This window comes from Gracilinanus agilis, chromosome 1 (assembly GCF_016433145.1).
Source record: "Gracilinanus agilis isolate LMUSP501 chromosome 1, AgileGrace, whole genome shotgun sequence".
NCBI lineage: Eukaryota > Metazoa > Chordata > Mammalia > Didelphimorphia > Didelphidae > Gracilinanus > Gracilinanus agilis.
Genome location: NC_058130.1, coordinates 738,581,070 through 738,605,586, shown reverse-complemented (window position 1 = coordinate 738,605,586; position 24,517 = coordinate 738,581,070). Strand labels below are relative to the sequence as shown.

Sequence of the window (24,517 nt, the reverse complement as noted above, 5' to 3'; positions counted from 1 at the left end):
GTTTATTTCAGGAACTATTAAATCAAGTATCAAGTGAGAATTTGTCTCCCAAATTTCCCCTCCTTGTTCCTCCCAGCTCTTCCTTTTGAGGCTAAAGCAAGTCTTGTGAGGTGATGCCCCTTCCTAAATCTGTCCTCTCCAGGATGAATGTCCCCAGTTCTTCCAGTGGTTTCTCATACAGCATGGCAGCTGGGCCCCTGCCAACATTCATTTCTGAAACTTTTTCATCCTTCTAGCGTCCATCCTAAAACATGGTACACCTGGGGCCGATGAGGCTGTTTGAGGGTAGTGGTACCATCGTCCTGCTGGTTCTGGAGGCCACCCTCTCTTTGAACAGCCTCTCCATTCGCTCTTTTGGTCTTGGGTCCAACTCGTATTGCCCTTGCTGTCCCCTAAAACTCCCCCATCCCGTTTTTGCCATTGATCTTTTGAACCAGAGAACTTTTGTCCTTGCTCCATTTTGTCTGATTAGATCCAGTCCATTGCTCTAGCCTGTTAAGTTCTTAGGTCCTGCTGGCCAATGGGTTTATGACTTGGTCCTTTAGCTGGTCTGAGATGGGACGCTTCCTGCCCACTTTCCCTCTAGCTGAGTGTTTGCACAGTAAGACGGTGATTAGCCATTGGTAAGTGACAGGATGAACAGAACAGCAGTGCCAAGGGCTTCTAAGGAGAAGGGTTCCATTCTCCAAGAAATACTTTCTGGAGGCTGCCACAGAGTAATTGAGGGAACAAGGAAAATTAAAACGGGGAGAGGAGGACAGAGAAAGTGACTGAAGGTAGGCTAGTCCAAAGAGCCTTGAATGCCAGCCTAGGTTAGGACCTGATGGTTTGGGCCACAGAAGATCCTAGGAGAGGTGACCAGATCTAGGAATGACTAGGCAAGTCTGGGGACTACTTAAGAGACTTATAATAGACCAAACAAGGGGATGACACGTGGCCTGGAGAGGAGGGGGTCAGAGAGGCAGGGTGGACACAACTCACATGATAGAGAGCAGCGGGGCCAGAGGTGTTCAGAAGCTCAGGCTGACCCCTGGGGCAGTTGAAGCTCCTGGCCTAGCCTCCAAAGGAGGCCCCATTCTCTTGAGGGGCAGAAGGTCCAGGTTTGCCCTACACAGAGGGCTCGAGTACATAGTGTGCTCAGGGGAGGAGTGGGGGCTTGGGGGGTTGTCTGCTTCCTGCTCCCCAGTGCTTCAGGCCAGGAACCGGCTCTACAAGGTGGGGGGTTGGGCCGAGTACTTTGGCCGCTGTTCTGCTACCTAGGCCTATCCCAGCTGGGAGGAGGTGGGCCTGGGCCTGGGCCAGCGGGCACTGCTACATGGGTGGTGACTCCCAACACGCACCAGCTGGGCAGGTGTCTGCGTCACAAGGACCCCTCCCCAGAAAGCAAGAACTGGGCGTGGGCACGTGTTCACATGGAACAGGGCGGCTGACAGGAGTACAAACATAAAGAATTTATTGTGGGTGATTGGGATCAGTCTTCTTTCAGGCTCCCGAAGACGGTGGCTGGCACGCTCTGCTGCTCCAGCGGCACCTCTGGGGACAGGAAGGGGGAAGGTGAGAGTCATCGCCCCCAGTGGCAGGGCCCTGCCGCAGCCTCCTCCCCTCCACCACTCACCATTGGGCTGCAGCTCTTCCTCCTCTTCCTCCTCCTCCCCTATCTCGATCTCCTCAGGGTTGGCCTGCTGGGCCAGTTCAGCCAGCTCCGTGCGGGAGGCGTCGCTCCTGCGGGAACAGGAACAGGAACTCGGGCTTCAGTTCCTCACCCCACCCCAAGGCCAACATGCCCGAGGGCCATAAAATGGCCTGACACGACCCCTCCTCCCCTGCCCACCTCACCTGACAAAGAGGATCTTGCCCTGTGAGCGCGACGGCTGGTCCCGCTCTGCCTCGGCCGCCAGCTGTTCCGCCCGATGCTCCAGCAGCTTCATGTCGTCCATCCCGCTCTGTCCAGGGGCCAGGTCGGACACTAGGGGCAGGGAGAAAGGGGAGGGTCAGGCTCTCGGGGAGGGACCCGCACGGACGTCCAGCGTGGCCGGGCTGGGGCTCACCAGTGCCCGTGGCATTGCTGTACACCTTCAGCATCTGGGAGGCCATGAAGTTGACTTGGGTATTGTACGTGGCCTGAACGCTTCGCCGGATGCGGAGCATCTCGCGGATGGTGTCCTCATTGCCATGGCGGATCTCAAAGTCCTTCCACGTCTGCCAGAACGTCCCCGTGGTCTTATTAGGGAAGGGGAGAAGGGGAGAGGGTTAGGGAGAGCCCTTCGGGCCCCGAGGCACCCGCCCCGCCCCGTGCCCAGCCAGCCTGGTCCCGTACCCTGGGGTCGCAGATCTGGGAGCAGAAGCTGTAGATGGCCCGCGCCCGGTCAATCTCTCCCAGCTTACACTCCATGTCGGCAAAACGGAGACACATTTCTCGCGCGTGCTCGTCCGACAGCACCTGAAGCCCAGAAGAGAGTGAAGTCTGAGGGGCCGCCCAGAGACTGGCTCCAACCCAATCCTGGGCCCCGGAGCAAGGCAGACGACCCCCAGCACTACGATTTCTAGGTCACGACTCCCCACGAGGAGCTCCCCCAGGCCTCTGGCCTCCCTCAGCAACGGTCTATGATGAAATGGTCCTTCCTGCTAAGGATGTCGACTCCCGCCTGGGGCCGGGCTGAGAAGAGCTTCGACAAAGCCCGCTTAGCACACGTTGCTACTAGCTCTGGGTTCTCTGGCTTTTGAGAAGTTCATCACGCCATCTTCCCCTCTTGGAGGTGTGCGTGTCCCCTAAAACTTGTGGCTAGGCCAGGTAGGGCCTGAGAAATAGAAATCAGGCCAATGCTTGGCAACTGAGCTGGGCGGCGAGCGAAAAAGGGGGACTCTGAGGGCTAGTGGCGGCTGTGCTTGCTCGCAGGACTGATCAATCTGCAGCGCGAGGTGGGAAAAAGCAGGATCAAAGAATTATAGGATTTGAACACGGACCAGCCCCCAGAGATGATGTGGTTCAAGCCTATCACTCTGTAGATGTGGAAACTGAGAAAGCAGAGGATTGGACTTGATGGAGAGACCCCGGGAGGGAAACCACCGATAGTGGGCAAGGCCAGGCCTATGTTTTCGCGACCCTCCCTGACTTTCCTTTCTCCTGGATCCTGGCCTTCCTGATAGCCCTGTCCTATCCCCCCGGCCCCTGACCCGTATCTCCATCCTCTAGTCCTCTGCCCATCCTGGCACCTCAATGGCTTTCTGGTAGATGCTGCGGGTATGGGTGACACCATAGATCTCAGCGGCACGTTTGATGTAGATGTTGAACATTTCATGTTGCTGGGAGGGCTCCACAGCACGGGTGGCACGCTCATACACAGCCATGGCATGGCGGGCAAGCCCCCATTCTTCCTCCAGCCGGGCGTATAGCAGGTACAGAGCTGGGGGGGGGTGGGAGAGGAGGTTGTCAGGGCCCCGAGCTGCTTGGGAAACATTTACACTGACCTCATGCCCAAATCCCTCTCTTCCCACAAGCATACACCTCCCCCACCATCTCCATCCTGGATTCCTCTCACATATGCCCCTCCCCAAGTGCCAAAGGCTTCCCTCACTTTTGGCATATTTTGGGGGGCAGCCATCCAGTGCCTGCTCAAACAGGTCCCGGGCCCGCTCCAGCTTGCGGCCTCCATAGCGAGCAATAAACTTGGTCAGGTATGTGCTCCAGATGTCTGACACGTTGGGCCACTTAAACAGCGAGATACCCCTCTCGTAGGCCTAGAAGGGAAGGGGAGACATGGAACCTGTCTCCAGAACGTGCTGGCCTACATGCGATGGAAGCCTATGGGCTGAGTGTATGGGGCAAGAGCCCTTCCCAGGTCTCAATGGCTCCAACCACCTGTTCTTTGCTTGCCCACCCTGCCAGGCACTGAAGAAACTGAGGTTCAGTGAGGAGAATCTTGCTCAGGAATCAGGGTCAGTTAGGGCCTGCATTCAAATGCAGGTTCTCTGGACACCAAATTCTGTGCTCACTGCGCCTCAGCTGCCTCCATTTTCTCATCTGTAAAATAGGCACCATAATTCTTCTACTGTTTCTCATATAATCCTAGAATCCATAGTCATTCCAGAGTCCATACAGGCTAATCCTCACTGAACAAGGATGTTTCCTGTGATATACCTGACAAAAAGGTTACTTTGCCTTTCTCTGAAGTCTGTTGGGGAAGAAGCCCTTTGAGGAGGCCTGTTTTTTGCACAGATCTACTTATTAAGAAATCTGTCCTTACATCAGGCCTAGATTTGTCTCTCTGTACCTTCTCCCCATTGCTCCTTGTTCTGCCTCTAGGCCCAAAGAGAACACACCTAATCTATTTTCCACATGACAGCCCTCACATGCAGATCACTATCGCATCCCCCGAGGGATTCTCCAGGCTGAAGACACATCCCAAATTCCTCCAATCCACCTCCTGTCATTCATGTGTCTGGAGCCTAGCGTTGCCCCTGGCCCATCACAGGCACTGAACAAGGCTTCCTAAAGTGGCCACAGCATGCCTAGGAGCCCCCACCCCAGTGTCTTTCCTGTGAGGAGAGCTTGGCCTAAACTGGTCTAGCGACAGGAGTTCTCGGTGTGCACTTCCCAGGGGCCCAGGCCCACCTTGAAGCTCTCCTCGAAGTAGCTGTGCTCCTCCAGGAACATGGCGTAATTGATGACGATCTGGGGAGTGGCGATGCGCAGGTCCAGGATCCGCTCGTACACGGCCTTGGTGGACTGGGGACATGACCGTGGTTAGGGGTCACTAAGGGGACTCGGACCTAAGCTGCTTTCTGGTCTGCTGTTCCTGTTTGGGGGCCTGGTGCTGGAGGTGTGCCTCACCCCTCCCTGAGGGCATTTATCAGTGATCTAACAGCCAGTACCAGCCCACTGGGGGGACAGCCTCGTGCTCGAACTGGGAGGGCCCACGCTGGGACGGGCAGGGGCAGGGGCGAAGGTGCTAACAAAGAGGCCCAGAACACAGAACATTACATAGTTTCCAGGGCTGATGCCTCTTGTCCAGCCTCTCCTCCCTGATAAGCACTCCTTTGGGCTTTACCAGGGAAGGGGAATTGCTCCCAAGGCCTCAAATCTGTAACTCTATGCCTTACACACTGTTCCTAGTTCTGCCCCCAAAGGGTGGAAACAAAGGGATGTGGAGGTCTGAAAGTTACCATGAGGGCTTAGGAAAGGCTTTGGGAATCAGGACTGGGTGGAGGCTCCCACAGCATAGATAAGGCCCTCCTCCCCCAGCTCACATTGCTCAGCGGCCCACTGGAGGGAGGAAAGGGCGGACAGTACAGGGACAGTGACTTATGTGCCAAACAGAGACACAGTGAATTCGAAGCCTGTGTCAGGGGTTTTCTGAGGCTCCTGGGACCTGGCTGAAGCAGTCTAGAGGGCAGGGGAACACTCACCTGGAAGGTGCCCAGACTCTCCTCAAGGTCAGCCAGCATAGACCACACCTTCAAGGACTTGTAGACCCGATTCTGCACAGGTTCCGAACCATCAAAGTACTCAGCCCGGCGGGCGGGCAGGGCAGTTGCCTTCTGTGGGGGACAAGAGGACACATTTATCATTATCTGCCCCAGGCACCTTTCTGGCCTTCCCTGCCCCAGGGACCTCCATGTATTCACCCACACACCCGCAGCAGTCGCAGGGCCTGGTCATAGTTGTCGTGTCTCAGCTCCATCTCACCATACTCACACCACACACTGGCCAAATCCTCCACCTGTTTGAAGTTCACTTTGGTGGCCTTCTCCAGGATGGTGCGGGCCTAGGCAGGCAAGAAGAGTCACCCAGAGGCTTCGCCTGGACCCAGGCCTCCCCAGGCTCCCCCCATCCCCACCTCCTGTCTCAGCTCACATCATCCAGCTGCCCGTTATCCTCATAGAACTTGGCAAAGGCGACCCATAACGTGTGGGGTTTGCCCGTGGCCTTGAAGGGATCCACAGTCTGCACAGCCTCTGTGTATGTATTGATGACCTGGAGGAGCAGAAGGGAGGGCTTGGCTGCATGCCTGGGGAGGCAGGCTTGTGTGATCCTGGTTGGGGGGTGCCGGGGAGGGGCAGACAGGGGGAGAAGAGGAGGGAGAGAGCCCCTAGGTGTGGAAGGACACTTCAGAGGGGGCATGGGTATGTGTGTAAACAGGAAGGAATGGGGAAGAGAGGAAGAGGAGACACTCCAGGTTTGGAAAATTTGGGGGTGGGGTGTGTGGGGGAATGCTTTTCTCCTGACCTCTCTGGGCCGGCCCTGATGCAGGGCCACTCGCTTGTGCCACTCATGCACGTGGTGTGGGTTCTGGCGCAGCAGGACGCTGTTGAGGAGGAGGGGCCGGCGGCTAATGAGCTGCTCAAAGCGGGCCAGGCGAAGCTCCAGGTCTATGTCATCTGAGACAGATGTAATGGAATAGCAGGAATGAAAAGCCCCTCCAAGGTGCCCCCCATTCCCAGGCTACATAGCCTGCTCCCTTCCTGCCACCCCACACCCAGCACCGTACCTTCTTCCTCCCGCCCCAGCTCTGAAGTTGTTTCCATCTTGGCTGCGATCATGCTTTCCTCAAACTGGGCATAGCTGTCAAACACCTGGGTGAAGTCCCGTACGGTCATCACTGTCTGGATCGCCTCCTCATACACGTCTCGGGCCTGAGATGCAGAAAGACATCAGGAACACAGCCCCCAGACCTGGCCCCAATCTGGACATGGGCCATGCCCATCTTGGGCCATGCCCAGGGACTAGGGAGAGGCCAGTAAAGAGTCCTGGTTCTGTGACTGACACATTTTGTGATCTTGAAAGTCACTTTCCACATCTGAATAATAGGGAGGATATTTGCCCTACATATCCCCTAAGTCTTTTGGGAAGGAAACACTACAAAAGACTTGAAAGTTAAATAAATGTTTGTCAACTGAAAAAGAAAAAATTTTGAAAGTGCTATTCAATCTAATTGGCATTTATTAAATGCCTACTGTGTACAAGGCACAAAAGACTCAAAGGCCAGGTGGAAACCAGTTCTTGCACTCAAAGAACCTGCATTTTACCAGAGGAGAGATAAAACATGGAAACAGACAAGAACTATGTGAGGGAGGAGTAGGAGGGAGAGAACACCCACCACAGTGGCCAGGAAAGCCTTCCCCTACAAGGTGGTCCATAAGTCTTCCTGAGGAGGAGGAGAAGGGAATGTGGGGTACCCCAGGCGTGGGGCACAGAGAGCTCTGGGAAAGGCAGGAAATGGGGAATGGGATGTTAAGGGTGAGTGATAGCCCATGGGCCAGTTTGGCTGAACAAAGAAGGAAGGATGGGGAGTAGCGTGAATGAAGCCTGGAAAAGATAGGCTTGCTTGGAATGGATTTTATAGGCTTTAAGTGCCAAGCTAAAGCTTTCATTTTATTTTGGAGACAATAGGGAGTCAAAGTGCTGGGGGTGTACTCCACATAGTGCACAGGGTGCTGGGCCTAGAATCAGGAAAACATGATTTCAAATGCAGCCTCAGATACTTCCCAGCTGTGTGACCCTGGTCAAGTCACTTTACCCTTTTGTCTTAGTTTTCTCTTCTATAAAATGGAGATAATAACAGCACCTGCTTCTCAGGGTTAATATGAGGGCCAAATGAACATTAAGTACTTAGCACAGTGCTGGCACACAGTGTGCTTACCCAATGTGAGCTATTACTACTTAAGGTTTTGGAGTGGAAAAGGGATTGAGTCAGACTTGTGCTGCAGGGAGATGGCCCTGGCAGGCCAAGTGCTCCAGTCTATAAGGCCCCCACGCACATGTCCCTGGGGGTCCCGCCCCAGGCCTGGTCTTGGTACCTTCTCGAAATGTCCGCTTCGGATGTAGTAGTCCGCCAGGGAGCACCAGAGTTTGCCGAGCTGGTCTGTAAAGCGGGTGAGCCCCCCCCGGATGATGGCCCCCACATTCAGGGACTGCACTTTGTCTGGGTTTTGGGAGATCAGGTCACACAGTTCATGCCAGAGCTGAAGAAGAGAGGGGAGAGTGAAGGGCTCAGCCCCAGGCTCTTGCAGCTCCCTTGGCCTTTGCTTGGGGGAGTGTGGGGCATGTGTGTGTCAGTGATGGAGAGGGTGATCACAAGGTCACACCAGCGTGGGGAGGCAGCAGATATGATGAGGAGACCCCCAGATCTGGAGTCGAAGGACCTGGTCCTGCTGCTCATTACCTAGGTGATCGCAGATGGCCTCTTCTCTTCTCTGGACCTCAGTTTCCTCATCTGTAAAGTGAGGAGTTGAACCAGATGATCTGCCAGGTCCTTCTCGGCTCCAGATCTGGGCAATCTCACGCTCATGTGTGACTGTGTGGCTGTGGAAGCGTTTGTGTGGGGAGGGCAAGGCCCTGGGAGCTCTGAAGGGGGCTGGAGGCAGGGGGATGGCTGGAGTCTGACCTGGTAATTGGACTTTCCTTCCTTGGAGATAAATCTTTCATCATTGACCACAGTTGCCAGGCGCTGAGCTGCCTCGTCCAGCCGGTCGATGGAGCGCAGGTACTCAATGTATTCCTCTGCACTCTCAGGACTCAGCTGGGCAATTGAGAGAGAAGGCACCGGTGAGCGATTCCCCGAGCTCCTCTCACCCCTGGACCTCTCCAATGGGGATTTCAGCCCATGAAGTGGGCAGTTTAATAGCAGCACCACCTAGTCCCGAGCTCACCTTGAGGAAGCGGCGGTACACTCGCACCGCAGTCTCAGGCAGAGGATGAGAGCGTACAAAGCGTAGGTAGAGGGGCCAGATCCGCGAGTGCTGAGTGATAGGCAAAGCCCTCAGCGCACGGTCAAAGGTGCGCCGGGTCCGAGTAATACGGCCTTGCTCCATCAAGAACTGGCAGTAGTCCAACCACAGGCGCGGCATCTGGACCAGGGAGAAAGCAGCGTTCCTCTGGGGCTCCCATCTCTCCAGCCCTGCCACCTCTGATTCCACCTGCCCACCCCAGGCTTTGGCCCTCAGGGGCTTACCTTGTGCATGAAAACCAAGGCCCGTTCATGGCAGTTGTTGACATCCTCATAGGCAGGGTCAGTCACACAGCGACGCTTCACCTGGGCTCGGCGGGCTTTTAGGTAATGGTACCACAGCTTGTAACTGGAGGACAGGAGATGAAACATGCTTGTAAACATCATCATCACCTTTCCCCTTTTATCTGCCAAGCTCCATTCTCATCCTGAGGTGTTCTGTGTGGAAGCAGAGGCAGGGAGGTAGGGGAGAGAGAGGGGGTGGGAAAGAGGGAGGGATGGCCCTCACCTCCCTGGCAGCTCCTTGAGGGCTCGCTCATAGAGCAGGTTGAGCACTGCCTGCGACGCACTCTGCTTGAACTCGATGTATCGAAACCAACACTTGACGGAGAAAGGGTTGCGAAGGATTTCTTCCTCATATTGCAAATCCTCCTCTTCCTAGGAAGACAAAGGATCAGAGCTGCTCGACGAAGCTGTGCCTTTCCCTTCCCAGTTCTATCACCTTGAATTCTAACCCCCCCACCCCAGGCTGGTCTCCCTCTTGCTGTGCCCCAGTGGCAGGAGGGAGACAGTCTTGCATTTGTAGTCAGGACACATGGCTTAAAACCCCACCTTCTACACTTACTGTGTGGCCTTAGTCAAGCCACTTCATTTTTCAGGCTTCGGGTTCATTTCTAAAATAAGAGGATTAGACCTGTGCCTTCCTATTTCAAAGCCCCACTCCAAACTCCCTGTTGCTCTACTCACTAAATTCCTGTTTCCTCTATGAACAAGCACCCAGCTTGCAGGTTCCTGGCCACAGTGGGCTATTTAGGTCTGATACCAGGAAAATTGTCCTAATCACTGGAGCTCTCAAAGTAGGAGGAGCTCTCTTTGCAGGGAGTGGGTTCTCCCTCTCTTGAAGCCTTCATGCAAAGGCTAGGTGATCATCTATAAGCTTGGGGAAGACAGAATTATATACTTGGTTGGGTTAGAAAACCACTGAGGTCCCATCCAACCATGAGACTGTCTCTTTGTGTCAGTGACTAGATATTCTGTAGGGTTCTTCCTTGTTTTTAGGTTCTATATGATAGTCATCTTCCAATTCAAAATCCTGAAATACTTCATTTCTTTATGTTACCCAGCCTCTGTTTCTGGTTCAGCAGCCCTTAGAAACACCTCCAGCATCCTCACTTTTCTCTCCATTCCCACTCATCAGAGCAACAGCTTCCTCCTGGGCTCTCTTCTTTCCATCTCCCTCTATTCCACTAGACCAGTGGTTCCCAAACGTTTTTGGCCTACCGCCCCCTTTCCAGAAAAAATATTACTTGGCCCCTGGGAAATTAAATTTTTTTAAAATTTTAATAGCAATTATTAGGAAAGATAAATGCACCTGTGGCCATCACCACTCCCCCTGGGTCGCTGCAGCACCCACCAGAGGGCAGTAGCACCCACTTTGGGAATCTGCACTAAACTATCAGAAGGTTTGCATCCCAGAGCCAGCTCTAATACAATTCAATTCACCCCCATTTTTATTAAATGCCACCCACAGCAGAGCACTTTGTAGAACACCTATACAACGTATAGTAATCACAGAATCTTAAGAGCTGAAAGGATTTCAAAGGGCATTCATGCCAAACTTCTTGTAGTGGGGCAGCTAAGTGGTTCATGGATAGAGTACTGGGTCTAGAATCAGGAGGACCCGAGTTCAAATCTGATCTCACTCACTAGCTGTGTGATCCTGGGCAAATCACTTAACTTGTGCTTGCCTTAATTCACTAGAGAAGGAAATGGCAAACCACTGTAGTACCTTTGCCAAGAAAACCACAAATGAGATCATGAAAAGAACAGAGCATATAGTCCCTGTACTTATAAGAGCTAATATTTATATAGTGTTACTATGTGCCAGCTACTGTGCTAAGAACTAAATAATAATAATAATGATAATAGCTAACATTCACAAAGCACTTACTATGGATCAGGCATTGTGCTAAGTGCTAGAAAAGTAATCACAATAGGGGAACAGCTAAGTGGCTCAGTGTATTAAGAGCCAGGCCTAGAGATGGGAGGTGTCCTGGGTTCAAATCTGACCTCAAGACACTTCCTAGCTGCGTGACCCAGGACAAGCTCCTTAACCCAATTGCCTAGCCGTCACAACTTTTCTGCCTTAGAACTAATACACAGTATTGATTCTAAGACAGAAGGTAAGAGTTAAAAAAAAAAAGAAGCAATAATTATAATAATAGCTAACAATTATATGTTTACTATGGGCCAGGCCTATGTTAATTATTTTACAAATATTTCATCTGATCCTCATAACGACTAGGAAGTAGATGCTATTTTTATCCCCATTTTGCAGATGAAGAAACTGAGGCAGATTAAGTGACTTGCCCAGGATCATACAGGTAGGAAGTATCTGAGGTTAGATTTGAATTTAGATCTTCCTGACTCTAGCGCCAGAGCTCTATTCCCAAAAGTGATCATGCTGCCTTAGCATGAAGATGTCCAATGCTGTTGCTTTGAGAACTTAGAACTTCCTGGGACAGCTCTAACAGTAAGTTTGTTTTTCCTCATGTCAACCTGGATCTGCTTTTTAATTTCCATTGATTGCACCTAGTTCTGCCTCCTGAGACCAAGCAGGAAAAAAGACAACAAAATCCCTTCTTTACAAGTTTTCCAAATACTCGAAGAGTATTACTATGACATGACTTTGTCCTGGTCCTTGTGTTGCTTACAGTTTGGCAGAAAAATAAGGCATCAAATCAGATAACTAAAAAGATAATATGACTGAATAAGTGTTGTAGCAAAGAGTCCAGTGAAATCAGGTTGAGGGAGAGGAGATCCAAGAAAGCTTCCTAGAGGAGAGGATGCATGGGTTGGGCTTTAAAGGGAAGCTAGAATCCAACAGGTGAAGAAAAGAAGATAGTGCATCTCACGAACAGGAGGAGCAACAGCATGCAGGCAAGAAGAACACAGGTCATACAAAGCACAGAGGCTGTGCAGTTTGACAGCCCCATATTTCAAGAAGGGAGTAATGCTGGATTGTGGCAAGCCTGGAAGGCTAAGCAAAGGGATCTAAGCTTTACTGGGGAGACCATGGACTGAAGATTTAATCCTTGTCTTGCTTCCTAGAATCAACACTGTATACTGGTTCCAAGGCAAAAGAGCAATAAAGAAGAACTAAGAAAGGGGGTGGGGGGGTTGTGACTTGCTCAGGTCACACAGCTAGGAAGCGTCTGAGGTTTGTTTTTGAACCCAGGATCTCCTTCTAAGCCTGGCTCTCAATCCACTGAGCCTCCTAGCTGCCCCTAACTGGACTGAAGATTTTTGAGCAGATTCTCAGTATCTGTAACAAGTAAGAGTATCCTGGAAGTGGGAAATTCTATGAGGTTCTGATCCTATTCTTTGCTCTGTTCAAGAACCTGAAATGGTTCACTAGTGCTCTGAACCATTCCCTCCGCTCCCCCAACTAGTCTAGTCCCACACGACTAGAACTAGGAGGATCACCAAGCTGATCCTAGGGAGCGCAGCTCTTTTCAGGAGCGCCTGCGCACTATCCCAAGCTACCAGAGCCGCGCCTGCGCACTGCACTCCTTGCCTCCTTCGGGCTGGAGTCTCCCTTGCCTAGGTTTCAGAGCTCGCCCACCTTCCCATGGAGCCCGCCGCTCCTTTGCGCTCCTCCCGCTCGTACTTACGAAAAAGAGATCGGGCCTCTCAGTCCGAGTCTTCAGCTTTGCCTCGGTTGAGGCTGCATCCCCAACCTCAGGCATCCTCCCTAGCGCCTTCGCGGGAAGCCTTCACCAGAGTTGGCACTGAGGTCCCGCCTCCATCCCGTCCTGGCGCCGCTCCTCATTGGTTGGCGTAGCCCACTTCCGTGCCCTGCCTCAGCACAACTTCCGTCTGCTCAGAACTCGGAGAAGAGGCGGGATACTTACCTCCCTCGCAAGCTTCCGTTTGGGTCCCCTCGACCAATAGAGTTCAGCCTCCGGTTTAGACGCTGGGCAATAATCACTCGTCTTGCTGCGGAGTCTAGGTTTGGGCGGTTGTGGCTTCAAAGACTGGCGGAAGCAGTCGTCGATCCTGCCAGGATGGGGGTGAAGTTGGAGGTTTTTCGGGTCAGTGCTGGGGGCTGGGGATGCGTGGGATGCTAATTCCCGGGGCCTGTGTCTGGGGCAGGCTGGGGTCTCTGGCGATGATATCTAGAGACTGAACAGGAATCCCCGCCCAGCCGACCGGCAGACCTCCACTCACGGGGAGCCCATTGAGATCCTCCCCTCCCCCCGCTCCTGGCTCCCCCCTCCAATCCCCATCTCGTGCTTAGGCTGCTTTGCCTGTTGGGGAGACCAGGTATGCCTTCGGAATCCGTCCGAGGCTCGTTATAACGCCTCCGAGGTCGCTCTTGTGATGGCCCTTTAGCGGTCCTCCCTTCTCACTAGTCTCCCCAGTCTCCTCCGGCGTTCTCTTCTCCCGACTAAACACCCCACTGTGCTTTCAACCAGTCCTCAAGTGATAGGAACTCAAGATCTCTAGGTCACTGTGACTTTAAACTGTGGTGCCAAGGAGGCAGCTGGGTGGCTCAGTGGATTGAGAGCCAGGCCTAGAGACGGGAGGTTCCAAGTTCAAATCTGGCCTCAGGCACTATCTAGCTGTGTGACCCTGGGCTAGTCACTTGACCTCCATTGCCTAGCCCTTACCACTCTTCTGCTTTAGAACCAATACACTGTGTTGATTCTAAGACGGAAGGTAAGAGTTTAAAAAACAAAAACTGTGGTCCCTATAAACATTGTCATAGTGCTTTAAAGTTTTGACCTATAATTATAGAATGGCCTAGAGCAGCGATGGGCAAACTTTTTAAAGAGAAGGCCAAAGGAAAGGAAATGCTCCTCTGTCAGTCTGTTTCTAAGGCAACTGTTTCGAAGTTTCATTGTATTGTATCCTACTCATTATATTCGTCAGATTAGGAAGAATGTCACAAGGCTGGATAGAACATTTCAGGGCCCCCTCCCCATCCCCATCTGGCCCATAGGCTGTAGTTTGCCCATCACTGGCCTAGAGCATGGACAGATTAAGTGCCTTGCCCAAGGTCACTCAGCTGGCATGTATTAAAGACTAGACTTAAATCAGTTTTTCCTGGCTCTAAAGCTAGCTTTCTGTCCACTGCTCCATGCTGTCTTTTCTTTTCTTTCTTAAATCTTTTTAATATCCTAACAGGATTATATTAATTTTTCATACTCCACTACTTATACTGAGTTCTATAAAAGTTTTCATTTTTTAAAAATTCTTACCCTCTGCTTTAGAATCAGTACTGGTTTCAAGGCAGAAGATTGGTAAGGGCTAGGCAATGGGGATTAAGTGACTTGCCCAGGGTCACACAGCTAGGAAGTATCTGAGGGCAGATTTGAAACCAGGGCCTCCTATCTCTAGGCCTAGCTCTCAATCTACTGAGCTACCCAGCTGCCCCCTCATTTTTTTTTCAAACTTCCAGTGATCCATGACACCTTCAGCCTATACTTTTGAAGCTGATTTTTTTCCCTAAGGCTTTACCATTGTCTATATTGAATTTCATCTTTTTAGGTGTTCTTGCATGTCAAGATTTTTTGGATCCTGACTTTGCCATATGGTGTGTTAACTTCTTAGCTAGTTCCTAGTTCTGTGCCATCCACAAACTTGATGATCATGCTATCTATTCCTTTGTCCCAAGACTTTGGTAAAAATTCTAAACAGCTCAGAGTGCAACATAGACCCCCTAGGTCACTCAGGCCACTCCACTGGAGACCTATTTGTTGACATTGAACCTCTAACACAGTAATTCCCAAAGTGGGGGCTACCGCCCCCCTGGTGGGTGCTGCAGTGATCCAGGAGGGGTGGTGATGACCACAGGTGCATTTATCTTTCCTATTAATTGCTATTAAAATTTTAAAAATTTAATTTCCAGGGGGCTAAGTAATATTTTTTCTGGAAAGGGGTGGTAGGCCAAAAAAGTTTGGGGACCACTGCTCTAACATAAGTAAGGATAAGGGAAAATAATGTAAAATATTATAACAGGAAATTTTGAAAAGAGTTTGGAGCTATATTGGAGAGGGCTTGAAATGCCAAACAGAAGAGTTTGTATTTTATCCCAAAGGGGATAGAGAACCACCAATGCTTCTTTGAATCTGACCTTTCAAGTTTTAAATCCATCTAATTGTATTATATAGTCTAGTTCATGTCTTTCTATGTTCTCCATAAGAACAAAACTAAGATGGAGGCAGCTAAGTGGCTTAGTGGTTTGAGAGCCAGGCCTAGAGCCAGGAGGCCCTTGGTTTGAATCTAACCTCAGACATTTCTTAGTTTTGTGAACCTGGGCAAGCCACTTTACTCCCATTGCCTACCCCTTACAGTTCTTTTACCTCAGAACCATTATTGATTCTAAGATGAAAGGTAACGGTTTAAAAAAATTAGATATTATATCAGATATTTTGTTAAAATCCAAGTAAGCCATATCCACAGATTAAGCTATGGGTAACCCTTTCAGAAAAGGAAATAAAATTAGTCTGACTTGAAGCTAAAACTGACTCTTTGTAATCACTGCTTCCTTTTCTGGATGTTTCCTGACTATCCCTTCGCTGTTGCATTTTAGTATTTGCACAGGAAGTCAAAGTTTAGTAGTGTAGAATCTGCAGATTTTATTGTTTTTGAAAAGTGTTTTTTTTAACTTGTTGGGGGATGTTATAGAAGGAATTCCTATTAAGGTATGAACTGGATTAGATTTTTTCCAACTTTTTTCCTGCTAACTCCAATATTCTTGATTTTGAATAGTCCATTTTTTCTGGAACGGAGTAAATGGGATAAGATTGGACAGGTAGTGTGACCCAAGATTGGAGTAAAGTAGTTTGGACTTTACTTAGTAGCCTGTAAGGAGTTACTGAAGGTCCTTGAGTCAAATCTGTGCATGAGAAGATTATTTTGAAAGTGTTGGGAAGGATAGCTTCCAGGCAGGGAAAGAATGAAATCAAATTCAGTTCTACGAACATTTCCTGGATTCCTATGGTGTGCATGCCAGGTACTGTGCTAGGTGTTGGGGATACAAAGACAAAAATAATCTTAGCCCCTGCCTTCAAGAATCTTACAGTCTGCTGTGGGGTTAAGTGAATTAGAACTACAAGATATATTCAGAGTTATAGTGGGCAGCATTAACACCTGGAGGAAACAGGAAAATTCTGGAGATGGTGCTTGAGTCAGGCACCAAAGGAAACAAGAGAAACACCAATGCAGAGGTGATGAGGGAGAGTGTGCCGGGCATGGGAGACATGGAAGAAGGAGAGGGAAGGAGAGAGAATTTCGTTTGGGGGAAACATCTAGTATGGCTTGAGTGTCAAGTGGGTAAGGGGGAATTGTGTAAAATATTACAATAGGGAATATTACAAAAGGAAAATTTTAAGAGATTGGAAAGGGCTTGAAATGCCAAATAGAAGAGCTTGCATTTTAGACTTGGGCATTTACTGGCTCTGTGACCAGGGGCATTTTAAATCACTTACCCTCTCTGGACCAGTGTCCTGTATATGCTTTGGGAATATGAATCTGGTAACTATGTGGAAGATGGATTGTAGAGAAGGAGATTGGGGGCAAGAAGACCAGTTAGGACATTATTTTAGTAGTCCAGTCAGAAGGTGTTGAGGTTCTTACTAGGGTGGTGGAAATAAGAGCAGAGAGAAAGGAATGGATATAGCAGATAATGATAGTGCCGATAGCTAACACTTGTCTGGATCCTACTATGTGCTGGGTACTGTGCTAAGGGCTTTCCAATGATTTTTTCATTGTATCCCCACAATTGTGGGAGGTAGGTGTTGTTATTAACCTCATTTTACAATTGAGGAAACTGCAAGAGATAAAGTGACTTGACCATGATCACACAGGAAGTATCTAAGGCAAGATTTGAACTCAAGTTCCCCTGAGTCCAAGCCTGTTAACATCCATAGCATCAGCTAGCTGCCTCATGTTGCAATCAACAGGATTTGGTATCTCTGTGTGAGAGGTAAGAGAATGAATAATTAAATGAAACCCTAAAGAAATTTTTATTAGACTAAGTGTACTTTGTATCTACCTGTGTCATATACATATATTACATATATATATATATATCTTTATACATATTTTCCCCTTGTATTACATTAGCTGTAAGTTTCCTAAGGGAAGGGACTATTTTCACTTTTGTATTCCCAGTAGTTAGCACAGTGCTGACACATAGTAGGTGCTTAGTAAAGTACACTCAACTCACAATTTTAAAAAACTGAGTTCAGATTCTAGCTCTCCCTTTCCATGTCTCTGACCCTGGGCAATAAAGTGGTGTTGGGGCAGCTGCCCAGGGAGTAGATGGGGTAATTATTATTGGGCCTATGTTACAAAGAGGAAATAGAGGTGCTGACAGGTTTATTGACTTGCCTATGATGACAGCTGGTAGAAAGTCACATAAGTGTAGTTTCCTCCTCTGCAAAAGTCAATTGATTGGACCACCTACCTCACGGGGTTGTTCTGAACAAGGGCTTGGTAGACTTAAAAAATTGTATAAATACGAGCTATTGTCATTATTAAGAAAGATGATTCTTGGGGCAGCTGGGTAGCTCAGTGGATTGGGAGCCAGGCCTAGAGACGGGAGGTCCTAGGTTCAAGTCTGGCCTCGGATACTTCCCAGCTGTGTGACCCTGGGCAAGTCACTTAACCCCCATTGCCTACTCTTACCACTCTTCTGCCTTGGAGCCAATACACAGTATTGACTCCAAGACGGAAGGTAAGGGTTTAAAAAAAAAAAAAAAAAGAAAAGAAAGATGATTCTTCAAGTGGTTAGAATGAGAGTGATAAGAGCAGTTTGATAGCTGCAGTAGACTAAGTGGACCTGGGCTGAGGTGCTATCAGTGAGATCAGAAAAAGGAGGAGATAGACTTCTTAAGTATGATATAGCTGAGATGGAATCAACAGGACTTGGGGTCTGATTATATAGAGAGGCCCTCAAGTTATGAACTTGGGAAACTCCATGAACAGTGAATAATGTCCCAGAGAAATAGTGTAATTCAAAGGAAGAATAGAGTTGGGGAAAGATAGCAAGCTAAATTTTGGACATGTTGAATTTGGGTGCTAGCCTGGCATCCAGGCAAATGTCCTTAAGGCAACTGGAGCACTGCAGTTCTGGGCTCAGAGAGAAAGTCAGAACTAGAGGTGCAGATTTCAGGTGCATCTGCATCAGAGGGGTAGTCAAAGTTTTGGAGGTAAACGAGATTGCCAGTGGAGAAAAGAAGAAAGCCTAGGCCAGATCCTTGAGAGTAGCCACATTAAGTAATTATGGAAAAAATGAAGAACCAGTGAAGAGAGAAAAAGTTGTTAAAGAAGCAGGATAGCCCAGAAAGTGTAGAGTTGTGCCAGCCACACAGGCCCAAGGTTTCCCCATGTATAAAATAAAGGAGATTGGACCAGATGGTCTCTGATGCCTTCCAGCTCTAGAGCTGGGATCCTGTGATTTCTGGAGTAGACCAGGCTCCTTAACTTGGCATCCTGGATAGATTTCAGGGGGTTGGTGAATTCAGGTGGGAAAAAAGCCAACATCATTTAATTAACACTAACCAAAATTTAGCATTTCCTTCAATGATTTTAATACAGTGTTCTGAGGAGAGTTCCCTGGCCTTCACCAGATTGTCAGAAGGGATTGTGATACCAAATGGTTAGGAATTCTTGGTGCAGTGTGGGCAGCTAGGTGACTTGGTGAATTCAGAGCCAGCCATAGAGATGGGAATTCCTTGGTTCAAATGTGGTCTCAGACACTTCCTAGCTGTGTGACCCTGGGCAAGTCACTTAACTCCTATAGTCTATACTTAGGCCAATATTTAGTATTGATTCCAAAAGAAAGGTGAGAGTTTTAAAAAAGAATTCTTGGTCTATAGTGGCAAAAACATCATACAGAAAAATCAGAGAGGAAAGGAACTCAGAAGAGTCTCTTGGATTTGGCAGACCAGAAGTTAATTGGTGACTGTGGACAGAACAATTTTGAGAGTGTGGTGGGGATTCACTTCACCAAATATGAAGTGCCTGTTGTGTGCTAGGCTCTGATTGGGACACTGAGGATACAAAGTCAAAAACAGAATATCCTTGCTTGCCTTCGAGACACTTTCTGTTTCACAGGTATATGAAAGCTAATGCTTGAGAGGAAAAGATCCTTGGCAGATTCAGGAAAGACTGCAGGCAGAGATAGTAAGGACTTAGAGGTATTTCAGCTTAGAGGTATTTCAAAGTATGCTTTTTATTTCTTAAAATAAATTTGTGACTGTAGATATGTTTTTAAAAATCAGCAAGAATAAGAAGTTTCCCAAGCAATCAAGGCTTTAAAAGGCTAAAGATAAATTTGAATTGTATGTGGAAAATAATGCAGCAAACTGATTTCTAAAATGAAAAAATAGTAACTCAAAAATTTACTTTCTCGACTGTGGGAGTAGAAACACAGAAGAAAAACTGCTTGATCACATGGGTTGATGGGGATATGATTGGGGATGTAGACTCTAAGCAATCACCCCAGTACAACTATCAATAATATGGAAATAGGTCTTGATCAATGACACATGTAAAACCCAGTGGAATTGCATGTCGGCTATGGGAGGGGGTGGGAGGAGGGGAGGGAAAAAACATGAATCATGTAACCATGGAAAAATTTTCTTAATTAAAAAAGTTTTACTTTCTCAAATAGGAAAATCTTTGTTTAAATCTGAAATTCTACAAAATGAGAATCGTTTTATATATAGTTGTTCATTAGTCTTGAGAAATGATATCGAAGCTAGCTGTGTGCCTCCTAGTTGGTGTTCCATGGAAGCAAGTTCAAGGGGTTCTAAAATTCCCTATATGGGTGATTAGTTTTTGTTTTCAATTTCATTCTTGTTACAAAGTGAATCATACAGACTTCTGGAGGTGAATGTTTTTGAGAAGTTTGGCCTTGAAGCAGTAGGGAGACATGACCTCTGTTCTTATGCTCTCTGTGCTTTTATAGATGACGCTGTATCTTACCTTCCCAGTGGCCATGTTCTGGATCTCCAACCAAGCTGAATATTTTGAGGAATATGTCATCCGGCGCAAGGTATCCTAGGGCTCGGTATAGAGGGGCCAATGAATAGGGAATATATTCTGGTCCCTACATCCTGTGGCCTCAGAAGCCAGGCTTGCAGTGCCTCCCTAGGTGATGGTTGTATCTAGTGAGGCATTGAAATGCCCTTGGACTGGGAGCCTGGAGACTTGGATTCTTTTGCTAGCTCTGCTATCAATCTATATCATGGCCATTTTAAATAATAAGTGGGCTGGACTCCATGGGCTCTGAGATCCCTTCTTACTCTGATATTCAGTGCCAATCACACCTTCACCCATGTTTATCCAAATAGAATAAATAAGTAGAATAAATATTGAAGGCAAGATGTCTTGCTTGATACAGAACTCCCTCTATGAGTGGTCAAGGGTCATAAGAGGACTTTCTTGCCCAGAAAGGGACACTGTTTTTCCTTTCTCTTCTGGCCCTACTTGGGGGTGGGAGGGTGTGAGGGGGGGATGGGAAGGGTAGGGGATGCCATGTCTGTTCCTGGTCTTCTCTCTGACCTCCAGCAATTTCTTCTCTTTCTGCAGCAGGAGATCTTTCCTCCGGAGCGAGAAGATCAGGTGAATCCTTGAATTTCCCCATCATATGCAAGGGGAGGAATGGTTGGGTTGGGATGGCAGTGGGAAATATCTCTAGGTCTGTCTCAGCACTCATTCAGTTATGTGAAAGCCTAATTTTAGGTAATAACTACTGAGCTCAAACTCCTGCTGTGGGTTCAGGAAAAGCTGGGGTATCCTCAGGAGGGAAATGGGTAAGAGACAGGTTCCAGTATCCTGAGGCTATAGCCTAGGAAGGGGCACCTAGCCTATAGGATCCTAGGGAAGTAAAGCTGAGTGGAGCCTACTTAGGTTGGAGAGGATTGCCTGGGGGTCTAGTCTTCTCTCACATAGGCCCCAACATACTCCTACTGGAGTTGGGCTGGATTGTAGGGAGGATGGGCCATGGCCTGGTCCAAGGCTGTAACTGTGCATTCTCCTCTGACATGCTTCTCCAACCCACATTAGCGTCGGGAGCTTGAAGAATTCAAGGAGCGAATGCGGAAGCAACGTGAAGAGAGACTACTCCGAACTGCCCAGCAGTGATGTGGAATTTATTTGGAAATCTGGTGCCCTGTCTCTCTCCCCAAAGCCTAGCTGCTGCCCAGCAGAGGTGGAGGGTTGGGAGGTAGGACTCCTAGACTCCAGACCCAGCTCTAGCAAAGGAACTCCTTCTTTCCCTGCTTTCTGATGAGGAACTCTAGAGGCCACATATCCCCTGCTCAGTCCCCTGTTCCCCATGTGACTTGAGATCTCTATGGCCTAGAATTCTCCTCTGCCCTAGCCTACTTGTCAGATGCATCACCAATCACATATGATTAACCCCTTGCCTTTCCCTCACTTTGGTCCTTTCCTTTCAGGGCTCTAGCTGGGAGCCATTCGGGGTCCAGAATCTGAGTCCAAAGGGAGATGAGGGAAAATCCTATATTCTTCCACTCCAGTTCTTTAATCCATTGACAATAACAACTCAGTCTGACCCTTCATTCAGTGTTTGTGAAAGCCTTTTATTTGGTAGTGTGGGATTGGTAGGCGAGTGTGGAAGCCCAGTCAGATCTTAGCCTTCAGGGGCCAGTGGTTTGGGGATGGGGGCTGCTGTTCCTCCGGAAGGTGAGTGCAGAGGGGTCTTGAGGAACCAGTAGGGGGTGGTGGCTGCGATTCCCAGTTCCTTGTTGAACACCATCCTGTGGGGAGAAAGGGAGAAGGACCAGCTTTAGAGGTGATCTTTTGGGGAGCAGAGGCATGTCTGGGCTGGCAGAGACCACTGAAAGAGAAGTCTAGTCCCCTCATTTTCTATATATTGGGAAATTGAGGCCCAAAGAAAGATGAGGACTTGCCCATGGCTAATATTCAGTCAGTGACAGAGCTGGATCTGGAAAGGAGATTCCCAGAGTCCTTTGTGCTACGATATCCTCTGCTTCCCAGGCTTACTTCCCTCTTGGTCTGGCCTCAGTAAAGGCAGAAACAAGCCTCCCCTAGAAAGGAAACTCTAAACAGTACTCTCCTGTTCTGTCTGCATTATTGATAAAGGCAATGGACTCTTCCTTACTCCCCCCTGGGTCTTCTGAACCCAAGAGAAGCCCCCAGCAGAGCCAGTGAAGTTAGCTTAGAGTGAGGCGAATTGACTGATGGCTTCATGGCAAGGAGGGAGAAGGGGTGTGGGGTCTGAAGTAGAAGCTGGGGGAAATGTCTTGGTTCTTGGGGTCTCAGGGATATGTGGTCCAGGATGTCAGGTTTCTGTTTTCAGAGTGTCACCTCCCCTTTTGTGGGACTTGAATGCCTGGAGTTAGGAGCAGGAAGACCAGAGATTGACAGGGGTGGCAGAGTGGAAGTAGAGCAAGCCCCTCCACCTTCTCCTTTTCTCATTCCCTACCCCAACAAAAACCTTTCCCAGGGGCAGCTAGGTGGCTTAGTGGAAAGAGCCACTGCCCAGCCCTTACAGCTCTTTTGACCAGGAACCAATACCTGGTGTGTGTATGCATGCACACACATACACATGTACATGCACACACATACACATGTACGCACTGTCTCCTCTCCTTTCTCTCCCTTTCCCTCCCTCCCCCCCTCCACCTCTTTCTCTCTCCCTCCCATTCATTCTTCCCAGAGTTCAGAATCTGAATGTGTTGTCTAGAACCCAGGCACTCTGCTTCCCAGCTTTTTCCCTGCTGACTCAAGAACCTGTTTTTCTCTCCCAGTCTCAACCCATGGCCCTGTACCTTGGGGGCCCCAGACTGGAAGCCAGGCAGGTAGTTGATGGTGACCCGTTGGTCATCCATACGGCGTCCCTGGGTGTGGGCCACCATGTCCATCAGGTTGTCCATCTCTGGAGGAGCAATGGGGCTGGGGCTAGGGCTGCGGCTGCGACTGCTCTCTAAAAGAAGATGATGAAGGGGCAGAATAGAGACTAGTTTTATGCCTGAAAACTGCAGGATTTGGGGACCAGCTGCAATAGCCTCAGCTACTGAGAGAGTCTGGAAAGGTGGATGCCTGGGAGTCAGGGAAGGAGACCAAAAGCCTCATGAAGCGCCCCTGGTACTGCCATCCTACAGAAAACAAGCCTGGAGCTCTATTCTAATTTGAAGAGGGCTACCTGGGCACATTGTTACACAAATGCACACTCATGCCAGTTCACTCACTGTTGGGTGGCCCCTGGCCTGGTTCAGTCTGCAGGGGGCAGCGCTGCTCCTCCATCCGACCACCCTGGACGTGGGTTAGCAGGTTGAAGAATCCATCCTCCTCTGGGGTCCCTGCCTGAGGGATTGGGGACTGGGGTTAGCCCTGGCACTATCCTCTTCCAATCCTGAGAGCCTCCTCTTCTCTGGGGGTCATAGATTTAGTGATATAAAGCATGTTGGAGGCTGCTGAGCTCAACCCCGCCCTCCCCCGCCTCGTTTTTTCAGATGACAAGACAGGCCTAGAAAGGTTAAGTGGCATCCAAAGTCATAGGCAGTAGCATCTCACTCAGCTCTTCCTGATGTCAAGGAGGTAGCGCTGGACCAGGCTCATCCTGGCTGCTTTTATTGCACTCCCCTGCCAAACCTCTTGACTTTTGACATTACCTGGGATCAAATGGGGTGAGGAGCTTTTATGCTCCAGCCCACGAGGACGGGGGAGTCCGGTGCTCTTCCTCCCCCCACTTTGCTTCCTCCCTGTGCTGTTCCCTCACCACCCAGATGAGGCTGGTCTCCATCTACCTCCAGCACACCCACTGTGCTCCCCAGTCTTGCCCCCTCCTTTCCCCCTTCTTGTGTCCCAGGCTCTTCAATTCTTTCCGGAGTCTAGGTTTCCAATTCTTCCAGGTCTGTGAGGGAGGGCAGGAACACCTTTTTGCCCCATCTTCATAAAGGAGTAAAGAAAATCCTTTTCCCTTGCCCTAATGATGGTGGTAGGTGACCCCCTGCCGCCCTGCCCATCTTACCATGATCTGAAGCTCACTGCCTGCTCTCTGGCCCAAGACTCCAGTGTGAATGATATAAATGGCTTGCCTCCCTTCACTGTCTCCACTCCCACCTGTACCCCCAGGGACCCCCAAATCAGGCTAGTTCTGGCTACAGCCATGTGGCTTCAACTGGCTCTGGGGAGAAACATCTGTTGGTGCCAATTTCAATGGCCTAGATCACAGGCTGAAGGAGGTGTTTGGGAACAACTTACTCCCTTGGGAGAATCAAACCCTCCCCCCTCCTCTAGATCCTGGATTGTCTCTGCTCCCCCCCCCCCCCCCATGACTTTGTAGCCCCTTCACCTTAACTAGGGCCTTGTCCCTAGGTATCCCTTTTCATCCTCCTCCCTCCTCAAACTGGAAACTGGGTCAGTGGCCTCCTTTTTGGCTTTAAGCCTTAGGAGACACTGGCCTTGCTAATGAGATACCTGCTAATTAAGAGTTGTGTTGGTACAATCGAGAGATCTGAGACCTGGCAGGACTTCGAGATCACAAGGGAGCCACCAGGTGGGGTGGG

The 24,517-nt window shown here is 49.5% G+C and overlaps 3 protein-coding genes across 4 annotated transcripts; 1 reads left to right on the top strand and 2 right to left on the bottom strand.

The window, feature by feature from the left end:
- Positions 1-1,436: 1,436 nt before the first annotated feature.
- XAB2 (XPA binding protein 2) lies at positions 1,437-12,776 on the bottom strand. Its single transcript, XM_044672952.1, has 19 exons — positions 12,620-12,776; positions 9,235-9,383; positions 8,952-9,075; positions 8,650-8,847; positions 8,385-8,519; positions 7,798-7,962; positions 6,489-6,633; positions 6,227-6,378; positions 5,855-5,974; positions 5,634-5,765; positions 5,407-5,538; positions 4,613-4,726; positions 3,576-3,738; positions 3,214-3,404; positions 2,318-2,440; positions 2,049-2,220; positions 1,837-1,966; positions 1,616-1,722; positions 1,437-1,533 (listed from the first exon to the last, which is right to left on the bottom strand). Exons 1-19 carry the CDS (start codon positions 12,692-12,694, stop codon positions 1,472-1,474), a joined length of 2,589 nt encoding a protein of 862 aa, XP_044528887.1. The 5' UTR covers positions 12,695-12,776; the 3' UTR covers positions 1,437-1,471.
- Positions 12,777-12,925: 149 nt separating this feature from the next.
- On the top strand, positions 12,926-21,544 carry LOC123232302 (protein PET100 homolog, mitochondrial). 2 transcript variants are annotated; one of them, XM_044658708.1, is made up of 4 exons: positions 12,926-13,039; positions 19,930-20,016; positions 20,553-20,585; positions 21,039-21,544. In XM_044658708.1, the coding sequence occupies exons 1-4, from the start codon at positions 13,013-13,015 to the stop codon at positions 21,105-21,107; spliced, it is 216 nt and encodes a 71-aa protein (XP_044514643.1). In that variant the 5' UTR covers positions 12,926-13,012; the 3' UTR covers positions 21,108-21,544. The 2 variants fall into 2 exon arrangements, with proteins under 2 accessions (XP_044514643.1, XP_044514642.1); XM_044658707.1 differs by having other exon boundaries at positions 12,933-13,039; positions 21,030-21,544.
- Positions 21,545-21,622: 78 nt separating this feature from the next.
- On the bottom strand, positions 21,623-24,119 carry PCP2 (Purkinje cell protein 2). Its single transcript, XM_044658706.1, is given in 5 exon segments — positions 21,623-21,742; positions 22,778-22,932; positions 23,198-23,312; positions 23,980-23,993; positions 23,996-24,119. Coding segments are annotated over 5 exon segments (528 nt in total).
- Between the last annotated feature and the right edge of the window lie 398 nt (positions 24,120-24,517).

Bases quoted from the DNA above. Each gene is read 5' to 3' on its own strand.
- XAB2 (XM_044672952.1), bottom strand. From the start codon at position 12,694: ATGCCTGAGGTTGGGGATGCAGCCTCAACCGAGGCAAAGCTGAAGACT. The intron at 6,634-7,797 runs GTACCAAGACCA...TCTGCATCTCAG, and splicing joins GAAGCGGACATTTCGAGAAG to GCCCGAGACGTGTATGAGGA. The intron at 1,534-1,615 runs GTGAGTGGTGGA...TCCTGTCCCCAG, and splicing joins GGAAGAGCTGCAGCCCAATG to AGGTGCCGCTGGAGCAGCAG.
- LOC123232302 (XM_044658707.1), top strand. From the start codon at position 13,013: ATGGGGGTGAAGTTGGAGGTTTTTCGG. The intron at 20,017-20,552 runs GTATCCTAGGGC...CTCTTTCTGCAG, and splicing joins AATATGTCATCCGGCGCAAG to CAGGAGATCTTTCCTCCGGA. The intron at 20,586-21,029 runs GTGAATCCTTGA...AACCCACATTAG, and splicing joins CTCCGGAGCGAGAAGATCAG to CGTCGGGAGCTTGAAGAATT.